The 24,199-nt window shown below is 29.7% G+C and overlaps 4 protein-coding genes and 1 non-coding gene across 8 annotated transcripts; 4 read left to right on the top strand and 1 right to left on the bottom strand.

Annotated features, from left to right (window-relative positions):
• The first annotated feature begins 3,405 nt into the window (after positions 1 to 3,405).
• Positions 3,406 to 5,889, top strand: LOC137807660 (single-stranded DNA-binding protein, mitochondrial). Its single transcript, XM_068608406.1, has 4 exons — positions 3,406 to 3,737; positions 3,823 to 4,049; positions 4,123 to 4,223; positions 5,353 to 5,889. Exons 1-4 carry the CDS (start codon positions 3,489 to 3,491, stop codon positions 5,433 to 5,435), a joined length of 660 nt encoding a protein of 219 aa, XP_068464507.1. The 5' UTR covers positions 3,406 to 3,488; the 3' UTR covers positions 5,436 to 5,889.
• A 1,394-nt stretch (positions 5,890 to 7,283) lies between these two features.
• On the top strand, positions 7,284 to 10,107 carry LOC137807659 (uncharacterized). Of its 4 annotated transcripts, none has more exons than XM_068608405.1 (5): positions 7,284 to 7,425; positions 7,547 to 7,953; positions 8,094 to 8,215; positions 8,842 to 8,994; positions 9,757 to 10,107. In XM_068608405.1, exons 2-5 carry the CDS (start codon positions 7,732 to 7,734, stop codon positions 9,851 to 9,853), a joined length of 594 nt encoding a protein of 197 aa, XP_068464506.1. In that variant the 5' UTR covers positions 7,284 to 7,425; positions 7,547 to 7,731; the 3' UTR covers positions 9,854 to 10,107. The 4 variants fall into 4 exon arrangements, with proteins under 4 accessions (XP_068464506.1, XP_068464504.1, XP_068464503.1 ...); XM_068608403.1 differs by having other exon boundaries at positions 8,043 to 8,215; XM_068608402.1 differs by having other exon boundaries at positions 7,299 to 7,953; positions 8,043 to 8,215.
• A 4,368-nt stretch (positions 10,108 to 14,475) lies between these two features.
• TRNAK-UUU (transfer RNA lysine (anticodon UUU)) lies at positions 14,476 to 14,548 on the bottom strand. Its single transcript has one exon. It is a non-coding gene; the product is annotated as a tRNA-Lys (tRNA).
• A 1,914-nt stretch (positions 14,549 to 16,462) lies between these two features.
• LOC137807658 (arogenate dehydrogenase 1, chloroplastic) lies at positions 16,463 to 19,964 on the top strand. The gene is made up of 3 exons (XM_068608401.1): positions 16,463 to 17,793; positions 18,192 to 18,320; positions 18,807 to 19,964. The coding sequence occupies exons 1-3, from the start codon at positions 16,658 to 16,660 to the stop codon at positions 19,735 to 19,737; spliced, it is 2,196 nt and encodes a 731-aa protein (XP_068464502.1). The 5' UTR covers positions 16,463 to 16,657; the 3' UTR covers positions 19,738 to 19,964.
• A 1,517-nt stretch (positions 19,965 to 21,481) lies between these two features.
• Positions 21,482 to 23,546, top strand: LOC137805924 (uncharacterized). The gene is made up of 3 exons (XM_068605799.1): positions 21,482 to 21,723; positions 21,925 to 22,331; positions 22,682 to 23,546. Exons 1-3 carry the CDS (start codon positions 21,559 to 21,561, stop codon positions 23,118 to 23,120), a joined length of 1,011 nt encoding a protein of 336 aa, XP_068461900.1. The 5' UTR covers positions 21,482 to 21,558; the 3' UTR covers positions 23,121 to 23,546.
• Positions 23,547 to 24,199: the final 653 nt, after the last annotated feature.

Here is a 24,199-nt window from a genome sequence, read left to right as displayed (position 1 = left end):
AATAGCACCAAGTGTCGAACACTGAATTCGCACTTGAGAGTCAGAGTGTCTTTTGCAGGTACCATCCGAGCTTGGAGTTCACGGAGATGAGGGATAGAGCCGTGAAAGGAGGGAGTGGAGTTTGTTTCAAGAGGAATTGAGGAAGAACCAACTGATGGGTGTTCAAATCGTTCTCTATTTCCAACTCTGTTCGAGAACATAAATAAATATATATATATATATATATATATATATATATTTATTTATTTTTAAAAAAATATAGAGACTAAAAAAATAAAATAAGCAATTAAACCCTTTTCCTATAATTAAATTAAGAATACATGTATTTTTTTAATTAACAATGAATAACTATTAATTTAAAACTTAAAATAAAAAAATTAAAGAGAGTAATATTCTGACAATAATTAATTGCTATTTAACGTAATTATATCTTGCACGTTTGAGACGTGAACTCAAGATTACTAATTAAACAAATATAATCATGATCCCACTCAATGATTCATTGAAGATGTATATAAAAGATTCATACTATGTCAGATTTTAGCATTGATCACTTTATATATTTTTAGAAGCATAAAAAGAAAATCTTCTTATCATGATTACCTTAGTTCATTAATATATACATTATCGATAATTGATTGACCACTTAAAAATATTTAAATTAAATAATAAATTTTGTGCTGAATTAACAAAGCATACTTAATAGTTTAAAACTTTAAATAAAATAAAAATTAATTTAAATATAAAGATAATTATATACCCACAATAATTAATTGTTATTTGATGCAATTAGATTTTACACGTTCAAGGCTTGAACTCAAAATTACCAATTAAACAAAAAATTATCATGATCAACAATTTCTAAATAGGATTTTAACATTGGCAACTTAATACATTTTTTAAAATATAAAATAATATCTTATCATAGTTACTTTATTTTAAATATAATTAATATTTAATAATAAATAATTACTAAACTAATCTATAAAATATGAGAATATACATTCGTTTCTTTGATTAATTTTTTTATGTAAATGCGTCCTTAAAAGGTTAATCTATTTGCATATAAGTTTTTTTATGTACATTTAATATTTAATTGTCAGACACAAACTTTTCTATTTATATTCGTTATTAAAAAAATATATTTAAATAAAATATTTAAAAAAATCTATTTACAATAAAATTATAATTAATAATCTATTAATCAAAGTATTCCTATTTTCGGGACTAATATTAATACTTACTTATGTATTAATACTAGTTAGCATACGTGCAATCAGCGTGTATATATATATATATATATATATATATATATATATATATATATATATATATATAAATGTAGAATATTTTTAATATATTGTTCAACTTTTTAAGCAAGTTATCAAAATTTAGTTTTCTAAAAAAAATAACGAAGAAGAAAAACTATACTAATGGGAATATCTAATAGATAGAGAGTGAATAAATATTTATTATTTATAACATGATAAAAAGTAATGATATACATATAAAAATTCATACAATATAACCTACTTCTTTTATATTTACTCATGTCCATTGTAACATCCTATTTTATTATAATTAATAACCATAATTTATGTAAAATAAATATATAAACATATTATATGTTTATAACTCTTTTATATAGGGTTTCAAATACACCATTATTATAGATTACAAATAAAACACAAAACAAATGCAATCTCATATAACCATCAAATGTGTATCAAAATTTATAAATCATCTTTTTAATGTTAGACTTCTGGTGACTCACAACACATAAACACTTACTCTACTTCTGAAAGACTCGTGTATTGAAATTATCATCATAAGACCTGCATCTGTCATACTACTCGTTGTGAATCCACACAGTCATGCGCATAAACATCTCATCATCTCATATGACAGGGTAAATTCATATGACATGAAATACCACTAGATTATATTTCAAACCGCAGACAAAGTCATATAAACCTCCTTCGACTCTCACCCACTGAATAACTTCATCTACGTCATTCCATTATATCAATAGAGTCAATATCGTCTCATTACGGGGCCTAACAAATCAATGCACCATAACAACAATTTCAACACGGTATTTTATTTCCTGAAAACACTATGTCTTGATCACACTTTCACACCATTTCATACCTCATGTAACACATTAATACATCATTCAATCACATCATATTTTAAACTTTTCTAAACAATCCAAACATATATAAAAAATCACTTAAACACATAACTAAGTTCCTTTAAATAAAATTTATAATTTTCACTTAAAAACAATAAGTAACGATAAACTAGGCTTTCAAAAACAAAAATAAAAATTTCAAGATTTTTTTTTATACTGGCTTGAGTGAAAAAAAAATCCTCTTACTTGAGCGAAAGTAAACCCAATAGCACCTCCAAAATTTATCCCATTTTCACCTGAGTGAGATTCCTTTTCGCCTTAGTGAGATTGGATCCAAGAACACCCCATTTTCCATTTTATTCGCTTGAGTGAGAATTAACTCGTCTGAGCGAGATATGCAGAAAAATATGCATAATTATGCCTAATTTCATCAACAACAATTTCACTTCTAAAGTAATTTACATTATATCAATTATATAAATCAACCAATTGTTCAAATTTAAACAAAAGCATCTACCATAAATCATCCATGTCAAAATCAACATATTCACATTTTATTTTAAACAATATTCTGCATTACTCATAAACCATCAATCTTGCAAACAAAATTTGGAACTGGTGACCACGTCACCTCCACATCCAGATCATCTATCCTAGGGTTCTATTGAAAATTTAAACTAGTTTCCCTTACCTAAATCCTAAACTTTAGCAGATGCTCAATAAGAACTCTAAATCTACCAAAAGCTCAAGGTATCTTAACCTACACCAGATAATCTTGATAAAAAAAATCTAACTATAACACAAGGACCCTGAACTAACAAAGATTAACCCTGAACCTAAAAAAGTCACATGCAAAGCCTATGCAGAGAGACAAACCTAATAAGTTCAAAATTTGATTCAAAGATAAGAACAAAAATGAACTTATTCTATTAAAAATGATAATCGGGCAGTCTTATAGTATTCACTGTTAGGGGTCTGATGACAGCTTCCGATTGTCAAACTGACGAGAAAGAAGATCAAAATCTTAAAGAACAGACGGAGAAAAACAAAATTTTTAAAGAGACTATAATTCTTCTCAAATAAAACCCAAATAATTAAATTTCTATTTATATATTTTTATTATTTTAATAATAAAATATTTAAGTATATCTTAAGTATCACTTCTATCCTAACACTAATTTTCTAGGTCCTACACCATAGCCATAATGCATAATAAATGATGTGAAAGAGAGATAAATATAAAAAAATATTTACTCTTGAAATAAAACTTCTTACATAGAAGAATAACTAAGGGTTTGGTGTGGAGCTGCTAGGGTTTTAGAAACTAGCAGCAGCAGTGACCACTACACAGAAAATGTCGAGTTCCATGGTCACGCTATCAAGGACCCTCTATCGCTCTCTTCTCCGAACCCCTAACGCGTATCACCACCTTCCACAACACTTCTCCACCGATCTCATTTCCGACTCGGACGAGGCTGACTCACCACCCGACTCACCACCCGACTCACCACCTGACTCACCCGCACCCGACGCCGCGCTAGGAGAGGAAAGGATCGTCGCCGATCGCCCCCTAGAGAACGGCCTCGACATTGGCATCTACAGAGTATTTCTATTTCAAATCCAATTTCACAATTAGCACCGCGCATTGTTCAATGTAATCTCAATTGTAGTTCTGTTTTTTTGTGTAGGCCATACTGGTTGGGAAGGCGGGGCAGGTACCGTTCCAGAAGACGCTCAAGAGTGGCACCGTCGTCACTCTTCTCTCTATCGGCACCGGTGGGATTCGCAACAATCGGAGGCCTCTCGAGAACGAGAACCCTAGGGATTATGCCAATCGTTCCGCTATTCAGTGGCATCGTGTCTCCATTTATCCTCAGAGATTAGGAACTCTTGTTGCCAAACACGTTGTTTCCGGGTGAGTCTCGCCCACGTGCCACTCTTTTGATCAACCAATCACTGCACATTACTGACGGCGCTTGTTGTTGTAGTTCAATGCTCTATGTGGAGGGGAACCTCGAGACCAAAGTCTTCACTGATCCAATCACTGGACTTGCCCGGCGAATTCGGGAAATTGCTGTTCGTCGGAACGGTAACTCTTCACTCTATGTGTTAATTTGATTGGTACTGTTGGATGTTTGAATGACTCTGCCGGTGTTGTTTCTAGCTCTGGATTTGCTCTTGTCTGTGCTTTTATTGTTTTATCCAATTTTCTTGTAAGAACTAGGATCCAGAAGTCTTTTTTTTTTTTTCTGAATTATTTATGAAGTGAGAATGTTGCTTGTTGTCTTGTGTTCTTCTGCCTTATACTCCATGACTCTTGCCCATCAGAAGGCTTGCTTTCCCAGCATTCTACTATAATGTCATGTTACTTGGTTAGTTGTTGCTTTCTAACATAAGATGCTAAATGGCCTAGGAATAATTTCGAAGTTCAAAATGCTTCCAATGTTTTGTTTTTGTATATATCATAATCCCTTGTTTTTTACTCAATTTCGTCTTACCTTAAAATCATGAATTTGTTAAGCTCTACAAATTAGAATATCGAGCCTTGTACTACTTAACCTTTTTATATTGAGTAAGGGATGCTCAAATTCATGATTCAATATATGTAAGTTTTGTCCCCTACTCCTTGTTGATCTTGCACATTTAAAAAACAAGAGGAATTAGTTGTTAGAAATTAGAATATCTTAGTATATCTTCACAATATATCTAATAATATCTTGGAATATTATGAAATTGAATTCTATTGGTCATCTGATTGGGGACGCAGCCTTGGGAGTGGTTTCCACCATCCTGTTTTCATTATAATATCAGATTTTTTCTTGTTTAAATATGTCAATGATCTTGTTATATTAGTGGCCTTTGGCGTATACTCGTCCTTGGCTTATTTATTAGTATAAATAATGACGATTTGGTTAGTATTTTGTAACATCATTGCATGCTACATAAATGTAATATTTCATGATTAAAAGTTCTTCCTTTCCCCCTTCCCTACATAAATCTTATAGTTTTAACATTAGTTTGTTATACCCATGATTGATCTGCTCTCCATATCTATCTGTTCTTCCCCTGTATCCTATTGGAACATAGATGTTGTCATGATATATTTCCCATTTTTCTCCATGGATTGTCAGAGGCTAAAGATTTTTAGGTAGCTTATGATTAAAATAATGTTTGCCATGTGACACAAGATTGCTTGATGCAATACCTCTTCCTTTCAGGTCGCGTTGTATTTTTAGGTGAAGGCGGTGATACTGAGCAAGATACACAGCAAAATAATCTGAAAGCTGTTGGCTATTACTAACGTAGATGCTCGAAATGGGAACTTGGATTTAGTTAAAATGGAGAATTTTCAATTTTGTAATTATGTCTTGATTTTTTTACCACAAAGTTATATGTTTTCATATTTGTCTGCATAAAACTCTTGGTGGTTTGGGCGATCTTGTAGTTTCTGTGTGCAATTTAGAATCAGGGAGAATATTGAGGCTCAACCTTCCTTTTTATGCATGGGGATAAAGAATGTCAATTTCTCTTTGGTTTGATCTCGGAGGAATAGTTCCTTTATGTTCTTACAATCGAGTGGCAAGTGAATGCTTATTTCTGGGACCAGATTCTCATTTTGCTCGATCGTCCTCACAATTCTGTAAAACTTTTGTGCTCAGCTTATACATCCTTCTTCCAAGGCCTCACTTAACTTTTCTGAACAAATAATTGTTGATTATATATTGATGAAATAAAAGTGAGTAGGATTTTCTCAACTTTTTTTTCATTATGCTGTCTCGAATTGGTATTTATACGCCATTGTTGGAAGTCACTAGAAGTTGGTTCCAAAGCGTTTGCGGTTTAAAGATGCTTCGCGTTTATGCCTACGTATTTGAAGCCTAACTGATAAGATTATATATGTGATGTTGGGATGGAGTTAGTGTTTGTTGTTTATGGAATTGAGTGAACTTGTGCAGTGTCAAGGTTGCAGGTTCCCTTACACAGCATTTTCAACGACTGATTTTCATTAACTTTACAAACTTGGTTTAAGTTTTCTATTGAAGGAAGAGGTGGGGTAGTTAAATTCTCTTTTATCCTAATTTTGGCTCTTTCAAAATTGAATAGATTTAAAAGGGAGAAGATAAGCTTTTGAACTAATTTAGGCGGAATTATATTTAATTTTATAGCTTTATTTTATCAAAGAATATAATAAATTGGGATAAATGAGTTTCTCATCTTAACTGTTTCACGTTTTGATTTTTTAGTTTTTTTGAAATTTTGTTGACAAGTTTTGATTTCTTGTTACTCAATACAAATTTAATATGATGTCACGTGGTACAATATTTTTCAGTATTATTTAGCTTTTTGATAAGTACGAAATTAATTTTTTTCTAAAAACTGAATTTTAGAATTTCCTAAATTAAAATAACAAAAAAGACCCTGTATACTAGCTAAACACAGACTAACATATGACTCTTTCTTAGTTTCATGTGGTGTCAAATGTCAACTTTGCTATGTGCAACATGACACCTTTATATAGTGCCACGTGGTTACTATGTAATGTAACTTCCCCTTCTCATGTTATCATTTAATGGATTTCATTTAAGATTCATAACTAAAAATTCATAACCGGATAAAATTTGTCAAATATTTGAACAAAAACTATAAATTAAAATTTGAAGTGGTTGGATGACAAAAAAAGAAAGTTATCTAACTCCTAATTTTTACACACATTTATAGTATCTTTTTCTGTCAAATGATTTATCTTGTCTCCCTTTTTTTATTCCCCTTTCTTATGTAGATAGTCATTTTTTATTGTATAGAAAATGTTACTCTTAACAATATAAGAAAAGGACAAGGGAATGATGCTTTGGTAGATTAAGGACAACCAATTTAATTCCATGAACAAGCATTTACGTTACATAATTAACACTCACGCTCACATCACCTCTATTAATTGTTAATCACTGTGACTTCACTGAAGATGAAAACTTGTGCAACCACGCCACAAGAATTCTCAATGCCATCCCAAACATATATATTTTTCATACATCATACTTGATATCACATACTAATTAAGACCATTATTTATTTATTTACCATTCAAACCAACCTAATACCACTTCCAACTTTATAATATTTTTATATTGCAAAACATAATGCAGTATATTTTACAAGGAAGATTCTTTTAATTGAGATGAAGATGGGTCTTAATTCTGCATTGTTTCTCTCAGTGAGTCTTATAGCTGGTGTTAAAGCATGAATTAGAGACCAAACATGATGGAAACATGAAGCAAGTTGTTTCCGTCTAGGTGTGTGTCTGTCTATATGGACATAAATTTTCTTCTTGTGAAATTGACTGTACACTAATTAATATGGCACCCACCTTTATCTTTTCTCCTTTCCTTTTCTTTTCCCCATTTATTATGGCAGAAGCTTAAGGTAGCATAGACAAACCAACGTGTGCTTTGGCTTGTGGAGTTGCGGGCTAATAAATTTGAAGTCAATCAAACGTTGGCTACAACTGTACAAACAGAAACCATCTCAGAGAAGTTTATCCCTGAGTTAATGATGATATAAATAAAGAGAAGAAAGAAAGAGAAAAGAAAAACCAGAGAATGGATGTGAGGAACATCGCTGTGGTGGTGGAAGATGTGGATGCAGCTAGAACTGCACTTCAATGGGCACTTCACAACATCATTCGTTATGGTGACATAATCACACTCCTCCATGTCTACCCTTTAACAAGATCCAAAAGCAAAAAAAAAGCTCGTCTTCTTCGCCTAAAGGGCTTCCAGTTAGCACTTTCTTTCCAAGACATTTGCAGCAACTTCTCCAATGTAACAACCCCTTCTTTTTATTTTCTCTTGTGCTTTTGTTCTTAGTAGTACTATATATACTATCATTTTTGTTTCATTTATTTTGACAGATTTTGCTTGTTCAAATGGGTATCTGCTATAATCTTAGGATTGTGTTACAGACGAAGGTTGAGATTGTTGTCACGGAAGAGAACCGGGAGGGAATGAAAATTGTGGCCACGGTGCGTGAGCTTGGAGCTTCGATGCTTGTGGTTGGACTTCATCATCATAGTTTTCTTTACAGGTAAGTAAGTCCTGTGATGAATATTTCAGCTTTCAACACAATTCCACCAGGTTTATCAGTTGGAATTGTAACTTTTACTGCATTCAATAGTTAATTGAATTTCTGAAGGTTGTGATCAAAGGTATTACCTCTTTAATTACTTGTTTTGTTATCACAAGGAAAGGTTTGTGGGACCTGGGTTCATTATCTAATCTGGATTCTGCTGAACATGAAAGGATCATGCTGTTGCCAGTGAGCTTCAGAATTGGTCACTGAAAACATTGGCACTTGCACATGCCTCCTTAATGGTGATAAAAAAATGCCAAAAGCATTTGGGCTCCACTTTTTGATTGGCCTTGCCCACAATACAAGTACCCAAGTTGAAACATGAAAGTGTTCAGAAATTATCCTTGCCTTGTAACCTTCTTAAACATGTTTTTAGTTACTTTAATGTTTTGAAAACATTATAATGTTATCCGAATAGGAAAAAGATCATGAATTACAGTTACAGAAACCATTGCACTACTCTGTGTCTTAATCAAAGTGATTCATTGAATTTTACTTGCTCCTGTCTAACGTTGTACAGAGCATTATTACTGAATCTAACAACTCAAAATTTTTTGACTGTTTGTGTTGATATTTGACAGGTTGTCGATGGTCGAAAAGAACATAGGTAACTACTTTAACTGTAGAGTGCTTGCCATCAATGAGCCTGGTGCGTCCCCACTGAGTCCAACGATAGGAGTGGAAGGCAGTTCAACCAACATGGACTTTTCACAGATTCACATATCTAACTTACAGTAAGTCTACTCCAAAAATTGCTAACCACCACCCACAACACAGGCCACGTATTTTACTTACAATTCACTTCTTTTGCTAATCACTCTCACACAAAATTTTATTAAATACTATTTTAACCATTCTCTTATCTCAATTTCGTTTTTTCATACTATGGGTGGTGTTAACACCCTTAACATAGAAAAGACATAATACACTTCAAATTTTAATAAATTAATATTTTATTTATTTTTATTTTATTTTTAATTTAAAATATTATTGTAATATTATACGCAGTTGTTAAATATATGTTTCAAAAAAACTTATGATATAAAGAAATGGTATTTTCGTTATTTTATGTCTGAAATTTACAAAGAAATGAGATTATAAATTTTAAATCATAAATCTTAAATTCTAACTGTTTAAAAAAAGTTAGTTTGACCACATATCCACCAGTTTACAATTGTGATGTATCATAATGCAATTTTAAAACAAAAATCTTATTTGGATAATTGTAGATTGAAATCTTCGAATTGATAATTATAATATTTTATAATACAATTTTAAAATTGTTTCATTTCTTTAAGTGAGGTCTATCTAAGATTTACATTTTAGTAAAATAATTATTCTTAATGTTTTAATTTAGTGCATAATTGTCAATATATTATCACTATTTTAAAAATCATTCCATTTTAAAAAAAAATGTATATATATATATTTTATTTATTTTTTCTTTCTCTAGTTGTGATCACTCTTTGTTTGAAATCTCTGACGTTGCATTGCAGAGTGCCTGATACCCCTAAACCAAAAGAAAAATATCGAATTTGTCTTGATCCAACTGCAATTATTTGTCGATTAAGAAGGTCAAGAAGAAGAAGATGAATGAAAAGTCAACACCTCAAGCATCTCTCTAAACTCACTCAGTTAATTGGACAATAAATTTTTCTTTTAAAGAAATTGATTTCTAAAAATTGTAAATATTTGTTTTATTCTTCAACATATTTATTTCTATCTAATGTATAATTTAAACTCATGGTTAAATTTTTAATACTTTAAAACAATATCTTAGTTTGATCCTTATAACTTGTATTTTTTTTTTTTTGACGAAATATGAATTGAACCCTTATATTCTTCAAGTTATCATATTTCTCTTCTGCCTTTTATACTCTTATATTGTATAAGAAATTATGAATGTTGATCGTAATTTAAAATGTAATGGTTAAAAGATTTAACAATTAACATAATGAATATGATATTTAGTAGTTTATTTTGCGACCATGATCTCGACTATGTTCACAATAATTTTAAAGTAAAAAAACAATTATTTTTTGTGCAAAATAATTAATGTAAGTTGTTTCTAAAAGTAAACAATTGTGAAACTTTTTTTAGTGACTTATATAGATATGTAAAAACACATAACAATCCATTTTCAATGCATGATTACATGAATATAGCCTTCTTTTTAACATGAAAATTTTCACAAATATTATACATATCAAACTTGAATAATTATTAACTATTATTAACATCTAACAAATATTATATTGATTAAGTATATGTAATTATTAACTCCCTTAATTAGAGATAATGTAACTACTAACAAATCTTATTTAGCTATTGGTAAACCTTCAAATATCAAACATGGAACTAACATCATTCCCTTTATAAAATACTGAAAATGGATAATAGATACAATTCTTAATAGAAAATAAAGTAGTTAATTATATTAAGAATCTAATAAGTCATAATTGATCATCACCTTACTCTCTTTGCATAAATATAATACTATAGAATTATCATCTTAGAATTTTAGAGTTTAATAAAGTTTGGGTTTAAAAGATGAAATTATGATGTAAATGATTTTCTACTCTTTAGTCACGAAATTTTATTTGTATAAAACTGAGATCTTACAAATTTGGAAATCATTTTGATTATCTGATAATTATAAAATTTCAAATTAAATTATTTTGTAATCAGAAGAGCATTGATTACAAAAATTGACACGTGTAGAATTTAAAAGTCCACAAAAAGATATTTTATTTTGATTCGGACAAAAAACATTTAATAAAATAAAATTTGTCTTCATATAAGTACGCATCTCAACCTAATATATTAATGTTTTTATTAAGTCTCTCTCACCATCATAGCTGCCAAAACCCTATCATTGTTTATTTATTGTCTTAATCTTATTATTATATCTCTTGACTTTTTTTATTTGTGTTGTATTCCTTAATATTTGATTTAAGGACCATTTTATCATTTATGTTATTTTAATTACTGTAAGGCTTTATTTACATTAACCTCAACAAATTTACTTAATTTCTACTAATCCTCCAATTACTTAATGTTTATTTATGTTCATTCTCAATTTTTTTTCAATCTTTGTTTATATTGTTATACATTTTTGTGTTGATGTTTTTTTTTTTTACATTTCTAATTTTTTTACTTTATTTGTTATTTTTATTAATTATTATGATGTATATTTATTTTTGCTTAAACACCATTTTATGTCATGTTAATTTCTTATTTGTTTTAATTTTATCTTGATAGTAATTTCTATTTTTTCATTTAAATTTTAATGATTTACATTTTTAATTTTGATAATTATTTGTTTAACTTTGACCCACATGAATATGAATATTTAGATAAATAAAGTTATTGAGGATATTTTTTCAACACAGGGCTTTCAGCCAACAATTTCGTGGATCTATTTTTTTTTTTTTTTGAAAAGTTAAAAGCACTTTCGACTAATTAATTAAAATAAAGATAGAAGATTAAAATAAATTTAATTAGTTATAGAACTGGCAAATGATATAATTTGAGCATAAAAGGAGTAAAATTATTGATGTTGGAACTAAAATAGGGTTCAACTCTGTTTTTTAGTTGAGTTTGGAATTACATAGTTTCACGACAACCACTCAGTAGATAAACTAAAATCAAGTGATTATTTATTAAAATCAACCTAATTATTTGTGTTCTAATGTCAACATGCGACAGGAACATATGAACGTATGCCTTTTTTAATTAAAATTTTAAAACAATTATTCACGTTTTAATTACATAAGTTAATATTTATTTAACATGTTAAGTATTACATAAATTAATTTAGATAAAGTGTCTAATTTTCACATAATGAAAATTATGAAATTCCAACATAATCAATTATTTGTAGTATAAATAGTTAAATTGTTTTTACAAACTATCGTTGTTTTTGCCTACTATAGTTTGTAATATTTCTCGCTTTTTCGTTGTAATAACAATAAATAAATGAATAAATTAAATAACTTAAAAAAACTCACACAATTATTTTCTATTTTTAATAACAAAACAGCTTATCATTTTTCATTTATTTATTATTTTTTCTATTTCTTTGTACCTTTCAGATTCTGAAAGTCAACTTTAGAGATTGAGTTTATTTAAATAGTGATACAACTGATATATAATAATGGAAGTTTGAATTTGAGTTTGATAGAGAAGACATTGTAATACAAGTTGACTCTCCAGAACTTCCTTAGGTAAGATTTTAATACATGTATACTACATTTTAAAACTGTGTACAGGTTTATTTCAATTTTTTTTATATTTTTCAAGTATATGTTCATAAGTAAAATTATTAATTTTAAAAATACTTGAAAAATTATTAATATAATTACATTAAATTAATGAAATAAATTTGATAAGAAAATAAATATGAATACAAATTTATTCAATATTTAACTCTTACAAATATAAAAAAAGATTCTTCTATTCTTTTTATAATAGTTGTTTAATGTTTTTCATGCAAACAGTCTAACTTTTATATTTTTAATATCATTTTACATAAAATATTTATTCTCTCAATTTTTTATCATATAGTTTCTTTGAAAAAAATCCATGAATAGAATGGTTTTTTATAAAATAAAAACTCATTATTTTTTAAAAATTTTGGTGTTTTAGAAGAATTTTCTCATAACAAATCTGCAACTAACACAACAAATTATAAATTAATTATTGTTAAACAAGTTACTTCTTGTTTTTCAATATTTAATCATACAAAATTATTTTACATCTTTTTTAGTTGGCAAAATTATTTTACATCATTTTGCCACACAAATATTAAATTGAATATTGATCATAAATGTAACGATCAATAAGGTAATTATACCCTATTTGAATTATGAAACTTGTTTTCCCGTATCTATATCTTTTATCTTTCAAATCAATATTCCAATAATTAAATTTATCAAACGAACATAAAAAAAAAAAATCTATAAATATAAAATGTATAAGGCTGAAAGAGATACTTAAGCTTGTAAACTTAAAGTTATTATTTTAAACAAAGACAAACATGCATAATATTACAATCAATAATTAACTAGAATATTATGATTTATTTTTTAAACTTAATTATATGTTTAATGTTATAATTATGGACTTGATAAGTTTTATCATGTGAAGAAAATTTAACACCTGTTTTTCTAAATGAATCATTTCCACAATATCATTTTTTTTATCAGCATTTCCACAATATCATAAAATTAATCAGTATATTTTTTAAGCTGACCTATATACCTAATTAGGATAACACTATATACAGTTAAAGAGAAACTTTTAGAGAAAACTATATTTCAAATATTATTATAATTTATTGCATGTTATTTTAAATATAAAATGTAAAATAAAGGGAAATTTTGCATTGGTTTAAAAAAAAAATCCATTTAACAATAACTAATACATTTTTTTTACAAAATAATTAATGCAAATTATTTATAAAAATAAACAATTGTGAAATTTTTTAGTGACTTATATAGATGTGTAAAAAAAATAATGGCAAAATAATTTTACCATTGATAATTTAATCTAATTTATATATTAACCATTTATGTAATGTGTCAATTATTCTAATTTATATTAGTTGGTGTATATAATAATACAATTCACACACTAGTTTATAGCCTAATATATATTAAATATACAAAAAAAATATAGATAAGCATTACTTAACTCAACTATGTCACTGGCAAATCAAATCACACACACCACTTAACTATAATCATCAATGATATCACCATTAACTATAACTTCTTTTGTTTGTAATCATGATTTAACCTTTGAGTTTTACTTAATATAATAAAGCAAAATTCATCACCATAACACATAAGAATCCATTTTTAATGCATGATTTACATTCATTTCATTCCAAATTTATCAATTTAATTTATTCACCTTTCTTATAATGAGGAACACACTTTTTAACATTTTTTTTCCATCTCAAACTTGAATCACTCATCTAACCAATATCATATTAAATAGATATAACAGTTAACTCCTTTACTTAGAGGTAGTGTACCTAATAATAAATCTTATAGATATTGGTAAACCTGTAAATATTAAACCTAATACTAACATTATATATTTCTCTAACACACTACAATCCTTAGTAAATGTAAACTAGTTTATTATATTAAAAATCTAAGTACATTTTTATTATCTAATAATTAAAAAGTTCAAATTAAATTATAATTCGCCGTCTGTGGGAATCGAACCCACGACCACATGGTTAAAAGCCATGCGCTCTACCAACTGAGCTAAGACGGCCGGACATTTTTAATATACGTTTATGTGTTATTACAATTTATAACTCTAAATAATAATAAAATTATACACTCAACTACCTTTTTTTTTAGTTTCTGTATAAGACTCAAAAAATTCAAAATAGTTTCAAAAGGCTGAATTATAATTTTTTATATATTTTTTAAAAATTTAATGTATTTTTTCGATTAAATTCTCTTCGTTAAAACATATTCAGTGAACTTTATTTTTTACCCTTAATATAAAATTAAAAGAGTAATTAAACCCAAAATTATATTCTCTTGGATTTTTAAAAGAATAAATAAAAAACAAATTTTCCGTTCATAAATTAATTCCAATTTAATCAAGTTTTACTAATGGAGTATAATTAACTAAAAGATATTCAACCACTAATAATTCTTATACAAACCAAATAAAAAAGGAATCTTAAAGTTTTGAGGAAAAACATTTTAAGATCTATTTCTATTAGTTAAATGAACGAGTGTGTTAAAGATTAAAATTGAAATTTATATTGTTTATCTATGTCTTATTAAATTTATATTCCTTGTTAAATGTTAATTAATTTAAAGACAAAATATAATTAATCGTTATATTACATAAATTAAATATTATTTTATAAAATAAAAATTGTTGATATTTAAATTAGTTCTATTATCAATATAAATTTATAAAATAATTTTTAAATTTATATATAATATTATCTACAGTTACTTATTACTTTAAATTATAAGTTAATCATTAATTAAATTAGTTTCTAACATTTTTTTAATAATAAAAAATTATATATATTATAATGTATCATATTTGATAGTCAATCTATGTCTAATCAAGAACGTGATGATGAATGGGACACTTATATAAAATAAGTGTTAGAGAAATTTAAGCTTTTAAGTGTCAATGAATTCAACAGAAAGATCATATTTGACAAGTTTACAAGTCGATAAGTCACTCAGAAAGATCATATTTGACAAGTTTACAAGTCGATAAGTCACTCTTTAGACTGTGAGTGTGTCGGTAATGGAGCATCATCATCTTTAACAAGTCTAACGATATTGTAAGAATATCAATTTTGTTACTTAAATGAGAAATGTCGATTTTATTACTTCAATGTTGGGAGATCGAGAAACAACTAATCCTTAAATTCTAAAAAACAATTTTGTCCCTTCAAATTTAAAATTTTAATTATTTTTTTTAACGTTCATTTGAAAAGATAAATGCTAATTACTTTATGTGCTTTACATTTTTTTTCCAAAATATATTACAGGCCTACGTTATTAGACTTTCTTAAATTGATAATTTGACCATTATTTAACATATAAATAGTTAATAAGTATCATCAAGATAAAAAGAACTAACCTTTAATTTTAAAATAAATAAATCAATAAAAATTTATGCAATAACGAAAGATAATTGCTTATTTTAAGAAGACCGAAACATATCTAAATTTTATAAATTGATTTTAAAATAAAAATAATGTTAGTATAAATATAATATTTAATAATACAATATTTATTAATATATAACATTTTAGTATTTAACTTGGACTCTTTTCTCATATTTTGTTTATTAAATATATTATTAATAGCATACATACACAAATATATTTGATTTAAATTTCAGTGAATTTGGTAATTATTAAATAAAGTAAAGAAAGTTAACTGCACTTTATTTTAAAAATACAAGAAAAGATGAGTATTTTTTTAAAAAAACTAAAAAAATATGAAATCTTGAAATGAAGAAGTAAAATTTGAAACAATTTTGTTCCATTAAGCTGATATTAAAGTAAAATTTATCAAAATTTACCTTTGATGTAAATTTTTGGTATAATTATACATTTTAAATAAACTGAAAATAATAAATTTAAAGTCACACTCATGGTAAAGTAAACGGGATTTGTAAGGGAGATACAGCTGAAACTATGAGATGATCCTTTTCCACAAAATTAGTACTCATGAAAATTAATGCTTGTTTCCCATAAACAAACAAATGTGCACCATGTACGTAACATTATAACAAAAACAAAAACAAAAAAACATAGTTTTTAAGGTGGTGGTGAACCACTCAACTAAACTTTAAGGTTACTGAGTCTTCCTGCGGATTCGATTCCCATCAGCAATGGTGGCTGTTTCAACCTTTCAGGCGCCGTCATTACCGAAGGCTTCAACTTCATTGTCTTCAACAATTATTTGCGGAAATCTCAAACTCAACTTTCTTCCATTCTCCTCTCCCAAAGCCTTCTCTTCAGGCGTTCGCGTCCACAGGCCCCTCCGCATTCGCGCCATCGACGCGGCCCAGCCCTTCGATTACGAGTCAAGAGTGGCCCAACAGTTCCACGATGCCCAGAGGCTGAAGATCGCCATCGTGGGCTTCGGCAACTACGGCCAGTTTCTGGCCCAAACCCTCGTCCGACAGGGCCACACCGTCCTGGCCCATTCCCGCTCCGACTACACCGACGCGGCCCGCAAACTCGGTGTCACGTTTTTCCACAACCCGCACGACCTCTGCGAGGAGCACCCCGAAGTCATCCTCCTCTGCTCCTCCATCATCTCAACCCAGCGCGTGCTCCTCACTCTCCCACTCCAAAGCCTCAAACGCAGCACGCTCTTCGTCGATGTTCTTTCCGTCAAGGAGTTCCCCAAAAATCTCTTGCTCCATGCTCTCCCCTCCGATTTCGATATCCTATGCACGCACCCCATGTTCGGTCCCCAAAGCGCGCCTCGCGCGTGGGCCGGCCTCCCCTTTGTCTTCGAGAAGGTTCGAATTGGCGACGACGACCGCCGAATCGAGCGGTGCGACAAGTTCCTCAACATCTTCGCGAGGGAAGGGTGCCGAATGGTGGAGATGTGTTGCGCCGATCACGATATGTTCGCCGCGGGGTCGCAGTTCATCACGCACACCGTTGGGAGGGTTTTGGAGATGCTGATGTTGGAGTCCACTCCGATTAACACCAAGGGTTACGAGTCTTTGTTCAATCTGGTGGAGAACACTGCTGGGGATAGTTTTGATCTCTACTACGGGTTGTTTATGTTTAATAAGAATTCACTGGAGATGTTGGAGCGGTTGGATTTCGCGTTCGAGGATTTGCGGAAACAGCTCATGGGGCGGTTGCATGGTGTTGTGAGGCAGCAGTTGTTTGATAATGCTGGGATTGGAAAGGGGCAGAGTTTACCAGATGACTATGTGTATAAGCTGCTCAAGAAGGCTCAAAATGGATCAGCACCTGTGCTGTCACTACCCTCCAAAGAACACAGGTGTTCGTTTGTTTTTCAAAGACTTACTATAATTTTCATCGTTAGTTTGCAATGCTTTGCAATCACAAGGCATGGTAATTTTAAGATGATCATGACATATATGACTTGACTTTTAAGATGGTTATGGTAAAAGTTAACAAATATGATAGTGTGTGATTGAATTGTATGAAAGTGGTTGCATGATGTTTGGTGTTGTTTAATACATTATTGGGACATGAGTTTGGTTCTTTTTTTGGAGGGATTTAAGGGCAGGTTAGCTTTATTATGATTTCTGATACTTTTTGTTTTGAAATTGATAATAAATAGTGACCATTTGTAGGGAGGATTTGAGATTGTTACTATTTTTTGGTCTTTCCGATCAAGTCTAATTTATAGTTAAATTCTGTGATAATATTCAGATCCGATGATGTTGCTAAACTTGACAAATACAACACAAATGATTCAAGCCAGTCTGCAGACAACTCAAAACTCATGAATGCTCTAAATGGATTTGCACCGGTACTATCACGGGTCTCCAAAGAACTTAGGTATATTATTTGTTTTTAAAGGCTTATTGTAATATCGTTTTTAATGTATATGCATTGCTAGGTTAAAATGTTTTGTATTGTCTATCAATAAAAATCATGGTTGACTTTCATGATGGTTCTTGAAAAATAGCTAACAAACTTACTATATATGATAATTTATTGAGTGATAGTGTGATTAAATAAAACAATGTATAAACTATTTTACTCGAATCACAATGTTGTTTAGTACATTAATGGGACATGAATTTGGATTTTGTAATTTCATTTTTGGGATGTAAGGGAAATTTTGCTTTGTTATGAGTTTTGCTCTTTTTTGTTTTGAATGGACTTAGTGTTTACGTGATGGAACATGATTAAAGAATGTTTTTGCAATGCAATTGATAATAAATAATGACCATTTGTTGGAAATATTGAAGTTGTCACAATTTTGTTTTATTTGGGGTTGGTCTATGAAGTCTAATTTATATTTATGTTTCATGCTATCAGATTCATTGATGTGACTGAACTCAACAAATACAAGCCAAATATTTCAAGCCAATCTGAAGACAGCACAAAGCTGAAGATTGCAATTATTGGTTTCGGCAATTTTGGTCAGTTTCTTGCAAAAAGTATTGTGCGTCAAGGTCATAAAGTGTTGGCATACTCTAGATCGGACTACTCTCGTGTGGCTGAGGAAATGGGGGCTTCGTATTTTAATAATGTTGATGATCTTTTTGAACAACATCCAGAAGTGATTTTACTTTGCACTTCAATCCTTTCCACAGAGAAAGTTCTTAAATCATTGCCCGTGCAGAGATTGAAAAGAAGTACTTTATTTGTTGATGTACTTTCTGTCAAAGAATTTCCTAGAAATTTGTTTCTTCAACATTTGTCACATGATTTTGATATTCTCTGCACGCATCCTATGTTTGGGCCAGAGAGTGGAAAAAATGGGTGGAACGGTCTTGCTTTTGTTTATGATAAAGTTAGAATAGGAACAGATGAATCAAGAACTTCACGATGTGATCGGTTTCTGGACATTTTTTCTAGGGAAGGGTGCCGAATGGTTGAAATGTCATGTGCAGAACATGATTGGCATGCAGCTGGATCACAATTTATCACGCATACTACAGGAAGATTTTTAGAAAAACTCAAGTTGGAGGCAACGCCAATTGACACAAAGGGTTACGAGACATTGTTGAGTTTGGTCGAAAATACTGCTGGAGATAGTTTTGATCTGTACTATGGATTGTTCTTGTATAATGCAAATGCCATGGAGCAACTAGAAAGATTCGATCTGGCTTTTGAGTCATTGAAGAAGCGGCTTTTTGATCGTATGCATGCTTTCTACCGACAGCAAGTGTTTGAACATGAAGAAGAAAAACTCCAAAATTTGTCAGAGAGGCGTATGTTGCCCAAGGGATCTGAAGAAAAATAATCTAGTGTCATCTTTTTCTAGTACCGTGTACACTAAATGAAATCAACTTCCTAGATTTACCTGTCATTCATAGTTATCGGGGCCTTTCTCATTTTGTTAGTTAGTTTAGATGAGTTTGTCATTCGTATAGTTCACGTCCTGCTTTCTTGGAGTTATGTTGATCTGCTTCATTGAGATGAAAACAAAAATGATTTTAAATTTTTTTATATATATCTTTAGTTCTAATATTTTGATTTTTGAATATATGTTACTTTGTTCTTATTTCTATCTTGCTTCATCGATGCTTAAGGGACCTTGCATCTGCATATTTGTGTCCAATTGTTATATTTGTGGTAATGAATGTGGACTTGAACGTTCTGAATCTAGAGAGAGATATTAAAAGAGTGCAATTGAGTTATGATGAATGTATAAAATCTTTAGATGAGACTTTGGTCACTCTAGTAATGATTTAAGAATCCAAATATTTACTTCTTTGTTGTTCATCTGCAAGTTGGATAAGATCATTTAAACCAGTATGATCATGTATAATTCTGATACTAAATGCCTTTGTACAAAAAAGCTTAGAAAATTGAAACAGGAAACCTAGGAAACATCACTCAATGTGTCACAGGCACTTCTCATTCAAGTTGGATTTATCTGTCATCAAAGTCAGCTTAGTGTGTTTGAATGTTGTGATCAAAGGTCATCATCATCTTCTACCTGATGTGTATTGGGGATTTGGCACTTTAATGACTTGTTCAGTTATCACGTGGAAAAGGATTCTAGTTATGGAATCACTGTTCTATTTCATTCTAGTTATGGAATCACTTTACCACGTGGGATTTGTGGGACCTGTGTTGGTTATTTAATCCGAATTATGTTCAACATCAAATGAGCATGATGTTGACAGTGAGCTCCAGAATCCCATGTTGGTCTCCACTTGGGTTGATCTTGTCCATGACAGCAGCACCCAAGTTTAAGTTCTTCTATTATAAATTATTCTATTATTTTTTCTATGAAGTGGATGGAACTGGTAAGGTATCATTACCCAAAGTAAAAATTAATTGCACAACCCAAACACATAATTAGATTAATTTAAGAAAAGTAATATAACTTTTAAAACCTAAATTTTAGTTTATGTAAGTTAAAGTTGAAGAAGATGAATATTCACAATTTATTATCGTAGCCATTTTAAGAAAATAATAAATCAAATTAGTTCTTAGAATTAAGAACACCCGTTGATTATTTCTTAAGGTTATAATATTTTTTTTCTGAAATTATGAAAACGTTTGGTCTTTTATTTTGTAATTTTAAAACTTAAATGGAACATTGTTGGATAATAGTGAAAGTGTTTTCTAACTTAATTAGCTAGTTTTAGTATTAAGAATGCAATTATATCAAGACTTAATAAAGAAAAGTTTTCTACTTTAATACAATTGTTTAAGATAAAATCAATGATATGTAAATAAAATAATCTTATTTAAATATCCATTTTTACTAATATAATCTGAAACTAAACTTGATGAATTGGAGAAAATTAGATCCATGATGTTTTAACATGTTCGAGTAATACTTTATGCTGTTTTAAGTTTAATGCAATCCCTTATCACATATTATTTTAAATTTTAAAAATTATCCATTATTTACTAATAATAGAATTTATTGATTTGATTAATACTACCCAATATTTTATAAGATGATATTAAATTTATATTAAAGTGGGCTAATACCACTAAAGTAAGGAAGCAATATTGAATTCAGTGTCTCGAAGTTTGACATATATTCCATTAACAAGATAATCAAGAAGCTTGAGTCTTGAGGGTGATTCAACAGTGAAGGAAGATGGGTGTGGACTACTATAAGATTTTGCTGGTTGACAAGAATGCCACGGAGAAAGATTTGAAGAAAGCTTACAAAAAGCTTGCCTTGAAATGGCACCCCGACAAGAATGCAACCAATAAGGAAGAGGCTGAGACTAAGTTCAAGCAGATGTCTGAAGCCTACGAGGTTGCTTATCTTTTCCTTCCTTAAACTTCCTCTGTTCAATTTGTGTTATTGGAATTTGTTTATGCAGGTTAAATGTTTGTAGTATTCTAAATGAGAATCTTTCTTTCTGTACTGTAAAAATAAATAGCTTCGTCTTTCCTTTTTGTCTATTGCAACGTGTCAGATTTTGTCTATTTAAGTTGGTGTATTGGTTTGGTGAAGGTTTTGAGTGATCCCAAGAAGAGAGCAATTTATGATCAGTATGGAGAAGAAGGGCTGAAAGGGCAAGTACCGCCTGCAGATGCTGGTGGGCCAACGTTCTTCCAAACTGGGGATGGTCCAACAGCATTCAGGTTCAATCCAAGACACGCAGATGACATTTTTGCTGAGATTTTCGGGTTTTCAAGCCCATTTGGTGATGGTGGTGGTGGTGGTGGCATGAGGGGTGGTTCCTTCGGTGGAGGTTTTGACGAAGATATATTGGGTTCATTTGGAGGAGAAAGGCCAATGAAACAGGGTCCACGCAAGGCACCTCCTATAGAGAAGAGGTTGCCTTGCACCCTTGAAGAGCTCTATAAGGGCACTACCAAAAAAATGAAGATCACAAGGGAGATTGCTGATGCAAGTGGGTAAGTCCTCTTCTTTATGTACTTTGCAAATGTAGTAATAATAAGTGACAAACCTATCATATGGTTCTTTGTTTCTGGTATATATTAAAACAGTTAAATGTATAAATGTCAACCGAATTCTTTGGTAGTAGGGCGAAAAAGGCGATGATGATAATATTTTAACCACAACATCAGTTAAAAGTAAGAGAAATCAAGCAAAAACAATGTAGAGCTGACACAAGTTTGTACTCATCCATGTAATAGACTATTAGTTACATCATGTTATGTATCCTACATTTTATATTTGTTTAATGCATACTTTGTAAACTTTTTGTATGCAACCATGTTATGGAGTTTTTTCTTGTTTGCAGGAAGACATTACCTGTGGAGGAAATATTGACCTTGGAAATTAAACAAGGGTGGAAGAAGGGGACAAAGATCACATTCACAGAGAAAGGAAATGAGCTGCCAAATGTGATTGCTTCGGATATTGTGTTTGTTATTGATGAGAAACCTCACCCAGTGTTTACTAGAGATGGTAACGATTTGGTTGTAACACAAGAAGTGTCACTTGCAGAAGCTCTTTCGTGTTACACTCTCCATTTTACAACACTAGATGGCAGGGTTCTAAACATTACCATTAACAGTGTGATTCATCCAAACTATGAAGAGGTGGTCCCCAGGGAAGGGATGCCAATTTCAAAAGACCCTTCAAAGAAAGGTAATCTTAGAATCAAATTCAACATCAAATTCCCAGAAAAGTTGACATCAGAGCAAAAGGCCGGAATTAAGAAGCTGCTGCAACATTGAACTGCATCTTCTGTGTCTGTAGTTTTCCTATTTGATCTCATTATAGTTTTGTTTTGTATAGTTTGTGTGTAATATCTTGAAGAAAGTTTATCATGAAATGGCAGTCTAGCAAGAACCTAAGCAAGAAGAAGGATACTGAGAGTACAACCGTTATGTCTAAATAAAGGCTAAATTGGCCATAATATGCAAAATGTGACATTACCAGTTTTGGATTCAGCAAACCTACTATAACATGACAATGGATGCAAATTCCAATTGGTTAATCCCTTTCATATTGATTGAAAAATAAAGCAACCAAAAGGGGATATGTCTTTCAAGTTTTCTGCAATGATCAGAACAGATGAGAAAAAAAAAAGGATAAACACACTACAATAAAATTAAATATAAACTAATTTTAAAAATAAAAAATAATTAATTATAATTTTAGGTAATTTTAACTTAAAATAGATACCAATTTAAAAACTAATTAATAATAAAAATTATCATCAATATTTAAAAAAAAATTAATATATAAAACAATATATAGTTTAATTAATATTTTTTTATTTAAAATTAATTTTTATTTATTAATTTTCTTATAATTACAGTAAATAAAGAAATTATAATAATAGGTATAACATGCATACATTCGTAATCATGACTAATTAAATAAATTAAACCAAGTTTATATGATGTCTTTAAAAAAATTATATAAATTATGTTTAATATAAATTAATATTCTATTTCTGTTATAAATTAGGATAAATTCATTATATAAATAACTATAAAGTAGTAGAAGAATCTTCATTGAATTCTCAAATAATATTTTAATTTAGGTTATTTATACGCAACTATCTTCTTTCAATAATAAAAGTTCATGTACTTAATAACACACAGAATATATATATATATATATATATATATATATATATATATATTTAAAAAAACATGTATCTTTACATTTTCTCAATGACATTTTTTTATAAAAACAAACAAAAGTTACTCATGCTCAACATAAAGATAAATATGTATACAACACATATTGTATACTTCTAAATGGCCTAATTCAAAATTGTCAAATATACTTTTAATTGACTATT

This window comes from Phaseolus vulgaris, chromosome 3 (genome assembly GCF_000499845.2).
Source record: "Phaseolus vulgaris cultivar G19833 chromosome 3, P. vulgaris v2.0, whole genome shotgun sequence".
Classification (NCBI taxonomy): domain Eukaryota; kingdom Viridiplantae; phylum Streptophyta; class Magnoliopsida; order Fabales; family Fabaceae; genus Phaseolus; species Phaseolus vulgaris.
Note: the sequence above shows the minus strand (reverse complement) of the source record. Positions and strands in the feature narration are given on the sequence as shown.